At 41.7% G+C, this 16,484-nt stretch overlaps 1 protein-coding gene across 1 annotated transcript in view; it reads left to right on the top strand.

The window, feature by feature from the left end:
* xylt1 (xylosyltransferase I) overlaps window positions 1-14,029 on the top strand; it is a 76,891-nt gene extending 62,862 nt beyond the window's left edge. The window contains exons 9-11 of the mRNA XM_028403360.1: window positions 1,494-1,692; window positions 6,787-7,120; window positions 10,740-14,029. Of these exons, the coding sequence (XP_028259161.1) occupies window positions 1,494-1,692; window positions 6,787-7,120; window positions 10,740-11,062 (856 nt within the window). The 3' untranslated portion in view covers window positions 11,063-14,029. The remainder of the gene's footprint in view (window positions 1-1,493; window positions 1,693-6,786; window positions 7,121-10,739) is intronic.
* The last annotated feature ends 2,455 nt before the right edge of the window (window positions 14,030-16,484 follow it).

Here is a 16,484-nt window from a genome sequence, read left to right as displayed (position 1 = left end):
ATTCAAATCCCGATTTGATATCTCAACTCTGCCCACATATGGTGTGTTTGTGGTCACATACTCTGCACGCATGTAGAATTCAGATGTGTTACGACCAGATGGACGGTCAGCCTCGGTGTGCAGCGGACCAAGAGCAAGAGGAAAAAGGACAGAGAGAGCGATTTGGCTCTTTTAGCAGCCCGCTGTGACTCAATTGGAGAGACTGTGGAGTAAAAGCCTGAATAGAGCTTCTGTGCAGGCTACGCCCCGACCCCCTTCTCACTGCCTCTCACACTGGCAGCCACGTCTCTTTTGGGAAAGATTAGGGAAGGGGGGGAAAAAGAGTTGAGGGAAGGGGAAAGAAAAGAGGATGAAAGAGGAAGAAGAGAGGAGCAATGAGGAGAAAGCAGGTGAGAAAATGTAGAAGAGGAGAAAGAGAGAAAGACGCAGGAAAGGCGAGGACAGGGAGTGTGCAATGCTATCCTTGTGGGTGTAAATATTTGCTGTTCTGCTTGTCAGGGTAGCATTTACCAGGACGGGTTGACTCCTGGTCCTTTAGTGGAATACTGATGAGGCCATGGGCACAGGGGAGCGGGGAGAAACACTGTGTGTGTGAAAGGGGAGGAACAGAGAGAAGTTTAAGGAAGCAGAAGGACGAGAAATCTGGGCGAGACGGAGTCAGGACGTGTGCAGAGAGCAGCTGTGGAGTGTTGCCCAGCAGTGCCCACCCAGGCCCCGTTTCTGCTTTTCCAGAAGTCACTCCGGCTGGGTGCCCTGAGGGTCGATCCCCCTCCCCCCCTTCTCCCTCCCCCCTCCACCACATATGAAGCGACACACAAATAAACAACAGACTAATCAGAGGGGCAAGACCTTCATTCAGCTTCAGCTGACTGGCTGACCCAGTTCAACTTTGTTCAGCAGACTTATAATGTGTTTAGTTAGTGTGTGTGTGTGTGTTCAGAACTCTGACTAATCTGAATCTGCTGCCAATACAGCCCATGACTATTCTGTAATTTACAGACCGCTGTGGTCCTGACTGTCACGTGTCATCTTGAACCGCCTCTTCCACTTCACAGTACAGCACACTGTAAAGCACTGATTAGCACAGAAGACGTTTGTCATTTCTTTACCCCAGATGTTACACAAGTCCATAACGTCCCAGCTGCACTAAGAAACCCGGTTCCTAAGTGCAGGCACAGCAGCACTTTATCAGAATTATCTGCATAGTCGACACGTGTCTTTGACCAATTTGATTTCTGTTAAAGGTCATTGAATTAATGTCCACTGTGTCACACAATTACAGAGTACATTGACTCTCCACTAACCTTTACTGCAGGCATACATTAGCATCCAGCCACATTAGCATGTCCAAGGCCAGCTCCCTCCAGACGTTATCCGGATGAATCTCGATATTCTTCCCTCCTTACAGTGTTATCCCTGGAAAGCAGCTCCGCAGGTAGGTCAGCACGGATCAGGTTTGCTAATGGATTCTTACTCTCTCCATGCTCTGCCAGGTACTTCCCCATGGGCCACCCGGTGTCAGTGCATCTCTACTTCCAGTCTGACCAATTCCAGGGCTACCTGGTCAAGCACCACGCCACCAACCTGGCCACAAGCAAGCTGGAGACCATGGAAACCTGGGTGGCGCCCAAAAAGAACTTCAAGCTAACCACGCCTCCCTCCAGCACATTCAGCAGGTTGCAGTTCGCCGAGGTGAGTCAGCATTTTTTTAGCTTGTGTGTATGTGTGTGGCGTAGCATTTATTTTTAATTTGCATCCTAGTCATTTGTTTGGCATGAGCCACAAAACAATCAGTCAGCTGTACCCGCCGTTGAATGAGTTCCATTAAAACTCTGAGCATCACACAGGAAAAACACAGCTCTTCAGCATATAATTAGAGGTGAGATATACAGCTCATTGCCATGGTGACCTTATATTCATTGCTATGGCGCCCTTGCCAAGACTCATAGCTGCACATCTCCACACAATTAATCTGGTGCCTGTAATGGCCTTGTAAAATGTAAATTGTTTGAATTCATCCAAGTTTACAGGGATGAGCGCTTCATGTGCTGCTTATTTGTTGTTTCCTAATAGAACGTCTTCTCACCTTCACACTGGAATGCTTCCCTTGATTGTCTTGTTATGTTAATCTGTGTTTCTGTTTACCACAATGCCTGTTTAGGATACAGCCACTCGGGCTGTGATGTGACAGCCACAGAGTGTCTTTTTAAAAAGGACAAAATTAACTGACTGAATGTCAACTGACCTTTTCCCCTCTGCTTTATCGTGCACGGCTTTGTGGGGAAGCTGAAATGTCAACAAATGTGTGAATGAATTTGTTTTTGCTTTGATCACGCCCGTGGACAGCGCTCATACACCTGGACACACCTTAACCCTGTTTGACCTTTTTTTTTTTTTTCTCGGCGGTCTCGGAGTGAACACAAAAAGGGAGGCAGACGCACAGCCGCCCGCCATGCCGCTGCCTCTGTCTAAGCCCTTTTTGTGTGTCGAGCCTATGAAACCGTGAGTGACAGAGAAGTGATGCGAGCTGCGGCTTTTATCTGGATGCTCAGCCTGAGAACGCATTCAGTGTCTGGCACTGTGCAGTGGCTGTCAGTCAGTCAGTTTGTCCATCTGTCATTCAAAACGAGAGAGGTTAAATAAGCTCTTTCTGCTCGCTGCTTTTTTTGTCAACTTAGCAGATATGAACCATTATACTAAAGCTATACACTGGATGTTAGATAAACTGTATGCTTCTCTTAACAATGTGTTCCCTGTCCTCCTTTAGATATAAAGAAAGACAGATATGTCTTTCTTTTCACTCCCCTGTCACTGCCTCCCAGCTGCATTTATAGGCCTTTTACAGCATGATTTAGTGTAGGACCACTTAAAGCCCACACAGTTAAAATTAGTATTTCACCTCAAGTCAAACTTGACATTGAAAGGTATATTACTCTGTGCTGAATAAATCTTGTACAGCAGGGTGACTGACTTTGACGGATGATTTAGCCCTCGTCTAACACACTGCGTCACATAAATATCAGGGTAGATGACTAAATAACAATAACACATCATATTATTTAATACACAAATATTTGTCTGATGTGGTCTCAAGCCCATTTTCATTTTAGAGCCACTTAAATTATTATTATTTAAGGGGTGCCTTTGTATTTATTGTGAAAACTAGACAAAAAACTCTATATAATGTTGTGGTCTAGTTCCCAATCAGAGGCCTAAATTTGGCTTCATCCACCATGGTGGATTCTCAGTCACCCACGTCATCCATCCCCAGGACGTTTCACCAGAATTCACACCTTGATTCATGAGATATTCAGGTTGCTAACGAGCCCATATTCCCGTGAGTTCCTGCTGTGTTCCACCAAGGGATGGACTAAAATTAAATCATGGAATTGCCCACAACTCAGCGAGAAGTGAAATATCCGTTTGGATAAGCGGTGAAACATCTTCAAGAAAGTCAAGCAAAGCCACGTGCCTTTGTTATTTCATCAGTACGCCACAAGCATCCTTCCACTAGCTACTATCACCTTATCCTGTAGAGGGCCAAGAGGGCTTAAGATGTCTGACACAAGGCCAACAAATTCACACTCACTGTTATACCTATAGCAAAGGTCTAATGTGTGATCTGTACCAGGGAAGATAATACTAAGCAGTGCAGGTTGACAAGCTACACCAAAGACATGTCAACAAATGAGAGGTAAACTGCTGACCAAAGAGCATGAAGTTATAATCAGACATGTCATGTTTTCCAAGTCAAGTCTCAAGTCATTAAGGGAATTTTGGCATGTGAAAAAAGAGATTATCCATAAAGCATCCATGAGTTATCCATGAAGGAAGTTTGCTTAATTTAGCAGCTTGTAAAATTTACTTAGTTTAGCTAATCCTAATTTTGGATTAGCTAAGTCAAACGCTGCTTCCTTTTGTGTCCAGAAAATGTCCTGTTCTCTCTCCAGCCTTCGCCCCTTTACCCATCACTGCTTAATAGCTTATTAGCTATTTATTAGCATCCATTCATCTTACCCACAATTCCTTTGTAGTGTAATCGATGCCCTGAGGGGACTCCTGTGGCGCTGCCAGTGAACACCTGTATTAGATTACTCCCCCTTTTAAAATGTGCCGCTAATAAACCCCTGAATGTAGGCTGGAGGACCCTGTGGCTTTAAGCAGGGCCAGATGCAGAGTGCGACTTGTCTATGCCCTCTCCTGATCAGACTGACCTGCCTTACTTAATGGAAGTGTCAGACTGTAGGCGCCGGCCAGCCGCTGACGTGTTGCAAAGGTTTGCAGGGTCGCCAGGTCAGAGAGAAGAAATTGAATCGAGCCGGATTATGAGATGGGAGTGTTTTATGTTTTCTATTAAGTCAGGCGTGGAATTGAGCAGAAGATGAAACAAGTATTGTAGGTGATAGACATGAATAATAGGCCATCTATGGGAGGTTAATAAGACTGAAATGTATTAGACAGCAGGGAAAAAAAATACAGGGGTTAAGTTATTTGGACATCAGCAAAGGCTGTTAGTAATCGCTGGTTTAGAGTGGAAAATGGGAATAATTGGTCCAAGTGGAAAGTGTGAGTAATCACAGACCTGTAGGGATAATTGACAAAAAGGGGTTAGAGTCACAATGAGATTGCCAGATCAGCATTAGTTCCACAGAAGCATGTTCTCCTGTAAGCCTCCGACTTGGTGAGCAGTCGTACAACTTGATTGGTTATTGGTCTTAAGCCAAAGCTTATAGGGCAGAAGCAGCAAGGGACAGGTTGAGTGTGGAGGTCATCGTAAGCTATAGGCTGAAAAGGCCCAGAAGTTAATCCCCGTTTGACCTACTTCCACACTGGGAGGAAGAGTTTCGTGCTACTGCTGGTTTCATCTATCATCTACACCTACACCTGGAATTTAAATATTCTGTGGTAACAGAGAAGAATAATTGCAGTGTTTAAAGTGCTAAATTTTATGAATGCCGTTCAAACCGCTCCTTACACAGGCCTGTAGCTGTGTTGTGCTTTTTTAACACTTCTTTGGTCATGAAGCAGACAGCCAGTCAGACAAGTTTCATGCATGTACCTGTGTGTCTGCACCATATAAGTCCTGCAGCAGCTCTTCATTACTTCTGTTGCACTTAGTTGGTGTTTGTTGACGAATGCAGGAACCAGAAACAGGTCTTGAAGGGGTTCCCTCCACCCATGTCCCTCCGACATGTGAACACCGTCAGAGTCTCCCTCTCACAGGTCTAAGATTAGACAGCTGTCTGCAGACTCCCTCCTGCTGGGATACAGTGAGATACTCCGTCGATACTCCCGCTCACCTCTTTCTGGGGTTTAGAAGGAGAGTGTTGCCAATCAATCGGGGGTGTAGCGTGTGCCAGCGAGTCAGCCTTGGATGAAGTAATAAGCTACAGAGGTGCCAGACAAGGGAGTTGATTAGTAATTTAAAGAGAAAGGAGCCAAGGTCCAAGGGGCACCAATGGCAAAGGTCAGTCCGATAATTAAGATGAAAATGAGGTGTGTTTAACGGATGGGCAGGGCCTCCAATTTTTCTTCTTCACATCTCATTCATGCAAGTAGTGTCTATTTATACTGTACCTCGCAATCTCAGTTCTCAGAGGATGTAAGGAGTCACTTCCAGTCAGCCATTGATCGTCCAGCCGGGTGCGGCTGTGTTAATCAGCTACCATTGTAAAAGATGAGCGCATCCTAAAGCCGCCATCCCTCTCACATTTCTGCCAACACTCCAGACATCCTCTGCTGTCAGTGCATGTGCGTGTGTGTGTGTTGCCTCCTTTTCCATCAGTCCTCATCAATCTCCATCACTCCATGCTCTCATTTTGCATACCGCAGAATTCTGCAATCTTTGCGATCCAACACACACACACATAACATCTCTTCAGTTACAAGCTCGACCACAATGAAGGCAATTAGCTGTAGCTTCCTGTTTCTTCTGCTTTCGGTTAAACAGATGTAACCTACAAGCATGTGTATACTACATGTTAATTATATAAGCTTACAGAAAGTGGCTCCACTGGCAGGCTTCCAGTGTGTCACTGGCTGGTTTCTGGTTCTTTTATGTTGTGTTCCTCATCTTGCTCAATGATGCAGAGAATGCAGCTTTCTCAGTATTTGTGGAAGCCTTGAAACCTCATTTTTATGGAGCTCTCCGCCCCTTTTTGTCTGTGAAAGCTTGCGGTCGCTGTGCCTGCATATAATCAGTGTCTTCTTCTGTTTGGGGTTTTTGCACTGATGTCAGGTTGTAATCTTCTGCACTGTAGTGTCTGTTTAGGACAAACACGGTTCACACTGGATGCTGGTGTTCGTTGCCTTCTCTCTTCTGCCATTACTGTGGAATGTGTTCAGAGAGCAAACAGGCATGTATTTGATCCTCGCCCCTTTGAGGATATGGTCAGGCTGTAGCTGTACGCCTTCCTTACCCTGCCTTTCATATTCTCTGTTAAGAATATACTCAGGCATATGAACAAATGTACTGAAATGTTGCAAGATGAAACAATCACCCCTGTCAGCTTCTGCTTATGATGACATTATATAACGGCTGTGTCGGGGGGTTGGGCTGGAGTGTGCTGCTGTTTGATGAAAAATGCATGCTGAAGATTACTCCCCCAAGATAATACAGTGCAACATATTGGTTATCTTAATGCATGCACAGTGTGTTACTTATTCATGATCCCTGTGCATCATATGCAGTAGTGGGAGTGGAGTTCTACACCATCATCTCCTGTTGTCTCTGCTCTCACCCCATTCTGTCACTCACTCTCCTCTGGTTTTTCTCCCCGCTGTCAGATCGGCACAGAGTGGGATGCCAAAGAACGTATGTTCCGAAACTTTGGCGGCCTCATGGGTCCAATGGATGACACAGTGGGGATGCAGAAGTGGACCAAAGGGCCTAACGTCACCGTCACGGTGGTGTGGATTGATCCCACCAACGTCATCGCAGCCACCTATGACATTCTGATCGACGCCAGTGCCGAGTTCACCCACTATCGCCCGCCGCTCAACCAGCCTCTGCGACCAGGTGTGTGGAGCATCCGCATCCTGCATCACTGGAGCCCCGTGGCTGAGATGCGCTTCCTCATTGCCCCGCTGGCCTTTATCAAGCACCAGCCCATACGACAAGGTGAGAAAGAGATTCAGCCTCTGTGGCTGTAATGAGTCTTGTTTTTGCCTGTCATTTGTTTCAGCCTTAGCATAACACAGAATTACTATTGATTGTGTTATTTGTACAAATGGCCTGGCTTAACCCATTGCACAGCTGTGCTGTTCCTCATCCGCAGCTGATCATTCATCAGAGAAGGTGTTATTCTAAATGAAAACATTTCTCTGCACACAAACTGTTGTGCATTTAATACAGCTGCACAGTTTGTGATTCCTACAATGTAGAGTGTAGCATGGACGATGTGATTTTGTGTGTCCCCCTGACCAAAAGAGGGAATTTTCTGATACCCACACATTTTATTTAGCAGAATAATCTTTACAAAGTTTGTACAATGACAAGATAAGATAAGGGTTAGGGTTAGGGTTACCCTTATCTAAAGATAAGATAAGATAAGATAAGATTTAAAGAGAAACAAGAGTGATAAACAGACTACAGCACAATTGCATGACCATGATGTCACCACAAAGTTTACCTTCCCTCCCTCTTTCGTAACAGGCGTGTTCCTGGTCATTGTAAACACTTCTCTGGTGCCCTTATAGTTATATTTTGGTATCAGTAAAACTGCGTTTTATTTGGATAGTCAGATTCTCAGTGGTCTGGTGTGTTTCCTGTTAGGAAATTTGTTGATCTGTTTGGTTGAGGTTACTGACAGATGGTTCATGGTTCACACATTCTTTGGATATTGTCAATATTCTCTTCCTGCAAGATCCACCCACAGAGGTCCTGAACACATAAAACTCAGATCCCCAACCAGAACAGTAGCAGAACTGAAGAAGCCACATGATGGAAACGTCTTCAATAAACAATCCTTGAGTCCAGTTACCTCGATTTAAACTCTTGGAAATGACTATGACCTGGATGAATGAGAGCATACACAGATATATTGATCTCTACGTTTTTGTTTAAAAAAATACCTAAAATAAGATCCTTTTTTGTGACATTAAAGCAGCAGTTCAGTGTTAACCAGGATTTAAGTATGAAGAGAGAAAGTGTATACATTTTCCATATTTTATTTTTTGTTGACGCCAACATTGTGTCAGTCTAACGTTGCATTCACTGTGAAGTCATGATTGCTGATGTAAGTATTCTGAGGTGTGTGTCTGCACACACACACACACACACACACAGAGCCTTGTATTTGCAGCGATGCCCTTTCTAATCAAGCCTCTGGGCCTCTGCAGACCCTGGTTATTTGTCATCAAGTCACCCTTAATAACCCAGCGAGCTGCTCATACATACTAAACACAGAGTTAAACAACAGCACACTTAGCCCTCTAAAAACAATGACACAATTAAATCAATCAGTCAGCATGGATAAGAGGGCAGCACTGCATTATTCTAATCCATAAGCAGCACAGTTTGCTGTGAAAGTCACATGAGAGCTGAGACGCCGGCTCCGGCATAATCACGTCTTTCTCCATTTAATAATCTCTCTGAGCTGTTTTAATGATGAAGAGAAACAACAAATAAAGTTGCTGCTTTTGTCTTTAACCTGAGCCCCAGCGGGGGCACTCTGACGGGTATGTATTGCATATTAATCACTGGTTCATGGTTATTTAAGTTGTTTTACATTATGCAGTTTGGAGATGGTTTCCTGCTGTCTGCTTCCTTGGATCCCCTAAAACAATCTGCAGATATGTTCATAAAAATCTTTAAAGAGCCAGCACTTGGAACAGGACAGCAGGTTAATGCCCCCATAATGCAGAGAACTCAGTCATGCTGGGAAAAGCAGTAATAACATCACAGAATTATGAAAAACACTCACAGTATGTTGGGGACATTTGTAATCCCATCCCATTTACACTGTTTATTGTGTTCTTACATTCTTAAGTGAAGCTAGATTGTCGTACTTGAAAATCTTGCCTCATTTTGGTCATATAATAAAGCACTGGGTTCACTTTTTAAAAAGTATTACGGCGTGGCCTTTACACGAAACAGGAATATAACCTTTGTTATGTCACATGTATGCTCAGTCTGACCCTAATCACATTTATAAAACAGCATTCAGTCTTAAACAGAGCGCCACCTACTGGCTACTACTTGCACACGCTTCATCTAATTGACTCAAAATGTAGTGTGTGTACTCTTTGAGACAGTAAGACACACACGTTCAAGATTTTGTAATAACGTGTTACGGTTTGAAGGGGGCGTGGCTTCAAATTTGTGACAATTCCACTAAAAACAGGAAGTTCCTGTAACTTCTGTGTTTACTGTCTGATCTGTGTGAACATGTGGACATGTGTGTCAAACAGTGTTTTTGGCACAGCACCACCTACTGGCTACACAAAATGTTTTGCTATCCGATGTTTTTTCCTTGTCTCTTGGCCACCTAGCGCCACCTACTGGCAGCAGAAAATGTCTCTTGAATATGTTTTTTTTTGTGTACATTTGTAAATCAGAGGAGACTGCGGTGGGCACCACCGACTGTAACGCTGCTAGCAGCTTTAATTCAGTATTTTATTGACACGCAATCGCTGCTATTTTATTCCTTAAGGCAGTCACATATGTCACATGAATGTTTCAGAAGAAATTCAATGCTAAAGATGCATTCACAGCGCTGCAATATTTAACTCATGTTAATTCAGTATTAAGTTTAAAGAAACTGAAGTAAGTATTAAAAATAATTAGTTGGTCTTTTGTGCTTGCTAATTTTGGTGTTAAGCTGGTAGGTTAGGTTTAGGTGGCGGTTGTCGGATATTGAAACGTGTCTCTGTTTTACATCGGGATCAGGGATTCACACATCATAACACATGGCTGACATGAAGCAGAATTAAATCATTTATTTTAATTATTATTTCCACGCAGCTATCAACGTCTGTGGAGATTATAGTTATTACGTAATGAGCTTCTGTGTGTGTGTGTGTGTGCCTGGCTTGCTGTGTGTGGGTCTTAGCCGCCTCTAATTTACTGCCATGTCTGGCACCAGATTTTTCTCCTGCATGCAGTGCCAGTAAGACTTTATGATGTGGCCTTCCACACACACACACACACACACTCTACACAGTTGCATGACTTCATAACACACACTGCTACCACATAGCTAGCTGGCATTGGTTGGACATCTCCTTGCCTGGTGGAGCAGCTCATGTCTGACTGCATCTTTCTGTCAGGAGAGTGTGAAAAGTGCTGATGTCTGTCATCTGGGTGAGAGGGACTTTGTGCTCCGCAGCCATGCTTAGAAGAGATGGCTTGTGCCCCAGTTAGAGGAGCGGTGAGGAATTTAAAGCTCCGCTGGAGCTCAGGGTGGAGAAGGTGTTTTAAGGAGTAGTTGTGTCTGTGTTTACCACTTTCTTTCAGAGCTTGACCGTCATGGGAAGAGAGGATGAGGGCATGTCTTGAATGTTTCTGTTTCCAAAATGTCAGCATTGCAGCAGCTTAACGTACCACATCAAAGAAAGAGGTTTAAGGAGTCCAGTCTGCAGATCAGTCCAAGCAAATTAGCAACCAATTTAAGATAATCCACTGATTCACTCTGTTTCTCTTTTTCCTTTATGCTCTCAACTTTTACCCTGAGACCAATGATTATCAACTTACTGACTCTCTCTGTTTTGTCTTTTCCACATTTCCCACATTTCCCCAGAGGATGCTTTGAAGCTCCACAATGGGCCAGCAAAGAATAGCTACATGGAGCAGAGTTTCCACAGCCTCAACCCCGTGCTCAACATCCCAGTCAGACTGGATTACGTGGAGCAGGCCAAGAGGAACGCGGCCCTGACTGGCCCAGAGCTGGAGCATTGGTTAGACAGCCTAGTGGGCGAGCTGTGGGAGGCGGCTGACGTCTGCGCCGTGGGCCCTACTGCCTGCCCCGTCATGCAGGCCTGCTCCAAGAACCCTTGGAGTTCCCTGAGCCCGGACCCAAAGTCTCAGCTGGGGCCGACGCGCGCCGACGGTCGCATCAGGTAGCAGCGAGGCCTCCAGCTGGACAGGAGGCCATGGCACTGTTTGTTTCTATTTATTGGAGGCGGTTTGTTGCAGGTGAGGAAGGGGCTAATGTGTCCTTCCTCCGTCTCGGGTGCAGAAGTGGATTTTCTTGGGACGTTGTCTGGACAGAAAGCAAAGGAGGAGTGATGTTCCGATCCTCCCACAGGGCTCCTTCTTTTAGGGGATTATGCTGGCTTTGCTATTTCAGTTACTCAGTGTATTTATTTTTTTCTTCTCATGGCTGAGTTTTACTGTGATCAAACGTTGCAATTTTTCCAGCATTTATTTTGCTGCTGAATGAATTATATGAAGTCAGCTTTTACCGCCCTGCACCACAGGGGCGCAGCGGTCACATCACGAGCAGATTGTGGACTCTGCTAGCTGACCAGATTCTGCTGCAATAAGGTCTTTAGTGATGAGACATACAGGAGGAGGTAGCCAGGTACTGATTTAAATGTGCCTCCTTAAGCTTTATGTCCACAAAATGAGACAATTTCTGATTGTTCAGATTCTCCCAAACAAGATCATTTTGATACGACTCAACATACAGCATGATTAACGGAGAAGCTTTGAACACAAGCCCATTCAGACGTTTCTAGATATAATGTGTGACTAAAAGTAAATGGACACCATGTACAAATTTGCTGGTCTGTTTCCAGCTCTAAAGGTCGGAAAATTTGCATTTTATAGACAAAATGTTAATGTTCCCAAACTTCCTTTGACTAATTATTGCCATTTTAAACCATATAATGAGTATTTAGATGATTCATGTTTCAATGTGGCACAAAGAAAAGCTCAAAGAAACAAGCTCTGTGGAGGAGCTTGCCTGTCTTGACCTTAACGCCACCTGACACCACTTTACAAACACACACGGTGGCTGGGTGTCTGCATACTTTTTGCCATAAAGTGTAGTTCAGATTTTCTTGTTTGTGTCTGTGGAATCATTTCCTTCAGTTCAGTGCCTGATCAGGTTGTGTAACTGCTGTTGTTGTTGCGGCTCAGCTAACAATCTGCTGGAGTCGCATGGTGTTAAAATAGAAAAGGAGGAAACACAAAAACAAAGGCCTTCTCAGAATGATTCAATAATTGGAAAAGAAATTCCACATAGACGTTTTAGTGTTAAATATTATAATCTTTTGTGGTTGTTGTACTATTATATTTTTAAGTTTTAACATTCACATAGTGTAGTTTTCTTTAATAACAAACGGATATTAATGAAGATGACAGAAATGCTTAGATTTTTTTTTTTTTACCAACTTGCCTCAAACTTGAAACAAAATGATCTCAAGCTGACCTTAAAATTCTTCTTTCACCTTTTATTTTGTAAATCCACTCGTTGCAGCAACACTTTACGTTGTATATAATTATACAAGAAGTCTCAAAAAAATTGTATGATTGATGAGGGGATGGGTCCATGAGTCACTATTTATTTATAAGTTTATATTAATACTGATATTTTTAGTCAGTGACTAAATAACTGCGACGCTGCCTTGGCAGCATGATAAATATTTTTTTGTAAAGAAAAGCTGCCTTTATTTACAAAGGCCAACACCCCAAACTTATACTTTACCTTTTTATGGCCCGCACCTGTGTGTGTGTTAGTCAGTGTTGTCCTGTCTGAATAGATCTTCTTGTCTGGGTTTCTTACACGGCTTTGTGCCAAGTGCATCCCTCACCTGTGAGGTCAGAGGTCAACAACCTCACCAAAAACAGAGAACACGGACGCTCTGGACGAGCAAACACACGGGACGATGCCTGCATCGGAGGACAAACAAATGGTGTTTTATGGTTCCTGTCAGTTGCAGAATGACAGTGAGTGGTAGTGATCTTCATGCTGTGACAATAATGAACAATTACAAGTAAATTATTATATTGTATCGCAAACAAATTGAGGTCTACGGCACCTTTTTAACCATATTTAAATTTTTTTTCTGACATCAAGACAATCTGTGAACATTTGAGACAGGATAATTTACACAACACATCCTGAACAAGAGGTTTGGTCACATGTTTGTTTTACCTTGAAATAAGTTTCATCTGAAGCCAATTAGGTTTCCAATCTGTGAGTGTCAGCATTGTTTAGTCATCACATGAGCTAAATGAGTGTTTTTGCACAGGCTAATTAAGAGACATTACTGTTCATTAATGTCAAGTTCACCTTGCCTCTCTGTCAGATGTGTGTATTATTATAATCGCTATCTCTCCTTCCCTCTCAAATTGACACTGTCTCTGGGGTTGGGTTGTAAAAGGACAGCTTTGTTTTTTCTTTTTCTTTTCACCGGCCGGCATCTTGAGTCGGCCATCTTTGAACTGGTAGTACCACCGTGCTCTGAACTTTACACAATACATATTAAGATGTAAGCTCAATGACAGTTTTGGAAAAAAAAGGTGAATTAATAAATGTAACTAAATGTGAAAGTCCTATTTTGTAACAAAATGATTAACAAATGAAGAAGCTGTACATAGGTATTTTGTATTGAAATATTGTTTAAGAGGTATTGTACATGTAAATACAGATGTGGTAAAAATGACATTGAACTATTAAGAGTTTTCTGAAGTGTCGGTAACTGGGCACAAAGAGTGAATTGATGGTGTTTATTGATCAAAGTACATAACCTGTTTCAGTGTTTTGGACAGCTGTGACAACAACTTTTGTCCCGTTTGCCTCTCAGAGAAACATCACATGCCAGATTGTTGTTGTTCTTGCCGGAATGTATTGTTGAGCAACTGTTGCACAAATTTCTCTGACTGACGTTTCCCTCTGTTGTTTTTTTGTTTTTTTTTATTTCATTTCATCTCCTGGGGAGGCTCTGTGTGCCTTAGCTGACTTTTAGAACCTTCTCTCTCCATTAAAAGAAAATCCTTATTTTGTTATTTGTTTTGACCTTTATGTGAAGACTTACCGTGAGTCTGCCAAGTGATTCATTGGTACTGAAACACCAAAATGATGTCTGCTGTTGTGTGTATATATATATATCATCAGGCCTTCTGTCGTTATCAGCTTTTATGTTCTCTCCCCTTTGGGGGATTTGTTTTATCGTATCTGACTGGCTTGTTTTACTTTTCTCTGACTGCTTTTTTGGAAATAAAATTCTATGGAAAAAACAGCTCATGTGCTACAGCAGTAATGTACTAGTGCACACAAGGTGGCTGATAACAAAACATTAAGCGGCTGAGGCATCTTTCCAGCACTGCTCTATTGTAGCTTATTAAATACACATAGCTTTTGCAGCTTAGGTCCATTTAACTGGGTAATAAATTGAATTTACAGTATATTTTTATTCACTCACAGGAATCGTTACACTTTAATCTTATTATAATTACACAAAAAGTTTTTTTAGAGGAAGAGAAATTAGTTTGTTATAGCAGAGCGCACAAGATGGGAAAAGAGAGTAAATGTGCACAAATGTATAGAATCTATTTCCGTGGCCAAAAACGTCACAATAACAATATTATCTTCATGACTGGAAGAGGGGTTCCCACACTTTTTTGGCTCGTGACCCAGTTTTTACAATGACCATGTCAAAATGATCTACATAACACTAAGCAAAATTATTAATATAGGCCTATGATACACAGTTGATTTTTATTATAGGACATGTGAACAGATTTCTAAATTGAAAATGTGTAGTTAAATTAATTTTTCACAACAAACAGGCTGGTAAATGGATGATAATTATTGACAGTAAAAAAAAAAAGCGTTCCCCATTTTTAGCTAACTAGCTGACAGCAAGCTAAATATTCCTACTTTAGTTTAATGTTAACCAGCTCCTCATTAATGGATGGACTTATGTTAGCAGACAGTAGCTAACTTGTTAGCTAACTGATGAGCCATAATGATTGAGGGACATTATAAAAACAGAGCGTGACGCCTTCACTCTTCATCTACATGCAGAGACTGAACTCCCATCAGTCCAGCATTACAGACCTCTGTCTCAGCCTGCAGCATTCAACTGGTTGTTGACATGGCCCAAAAATGTGCATGTTGTTTAAGGATCTATTATAATATATATTATTATTATATTAATGGTAAAACTCACATTACTTCTTCATCACTCACACTACTGCATACAAACACTCAATGGCACAAACAATCAGGAGAGAGTGATATTGGTGCTAAAAAGTGTGGTATAAAACTTATGTTGCCTCTTGAATTTCTCATCACTTAAGTGGTGCTGCTACAGGTCTCTGAAACTCTCATGCATTGAGAGTGAGACAAGCATTTCAATAAATTCAGATATTAGTGTGAACTTTAGAGGACACATTCTTTATCAATAATCCAGTGAAATATCTGCTCTAATTTTTATGCAGTTTTTATAGAGATTTTTTGAAAATACTAAAGTTCTCATAAAATTCTGATTTTAGTGTCAGTTTAACCTTACATTTCTGCATAATGCTGCAGTACTTTTTCATGAAACTCATTGTGGCAATAGAAGAGTCCTTCTTTATCAATAATCCAGTGAAATATCTGCTAAAGCTTTTATGCATTTTTTATGGTGATTTTTTGAAAATGCTAAGTTTCTTAAAAACGTGGACTTTAGTGTCAGTTTAACCTTATACTTCTTCATAATGCTGCAGTATTTTTTCATGAAACTCACTGTGGTGATAGAGGAGACCGGCTTTAACAATAATCCAGTGAAATATCTGCTCTAATGTTTCTGGAGTTTTTATAGAGATTTTTTGAAAATACTAAATTTCTCATAAAATTCTGATTTTAGTGTCAGTTTAACCTTACATTTCTCCATAATCCTGCAGCATTTTTTCACGAACCTCACTGTGGTGATAGAGGAGACCTGCTTTAACAATAATCCAGTGAAATATCTGCTCTAATTTTTCTGGGGTTTTTATAGAGATTTTTTGAAAATACTAAATTTCTCATAAAATTCAGATTTTAGTGTCAGTTTAACCTTACATTTCTGCATAATGCTGCAGTACTTTTACATGAAACTCATTGTGGTGATAGAAGAGTCCTTTATGGATTATTATCCAGTGAAATATCTGCTAAAGCTTTTATGCATTTTTATGGTGATTCCATGTTCCATGTTTTTAAGAAATTTAGCATTTTCAAAAAATCACCATAAAAAATGCATAAAAGCTTTAGCAGATATTTCACTGGATGATGACCCTTAAAGGACTCTTCTATCACCACAATGAATTTTATGAAAAAATACTGCAGGATTACGGAGAAATGTAAGGTTAAACTAACACTAAAATCAGAATTTTATGAGAAATTTAGTATTTTTTTAAAAATCTCTATAAAAACTCCGTAGAAATTAGAGCAGATATTTCACTGGATTATTGATAAAGAAGGTCTCCTCCTAAAGAAGGGGTTTTTATAGAGGTTTTTTGAAAATGCTGGATATCTCAAAAAAATCTCAAAAAAATTTAACCATACATTTCTCCA

This window comes from Parambassis ranga, chromosome 1, assembly GCF_900634625.1.
Source record: "Parambassis ranga chromosome 1, fParRan2.1, whole genome shotgun sequence".
NCBI lineage: Eukaryota > Metazoa > Chordata > Actinopteri > Ambassidae > Parambassis > Parambassis ranga.
This window is presented reverse-complemented; position numbering and strand designations above follow the sequence as displayed.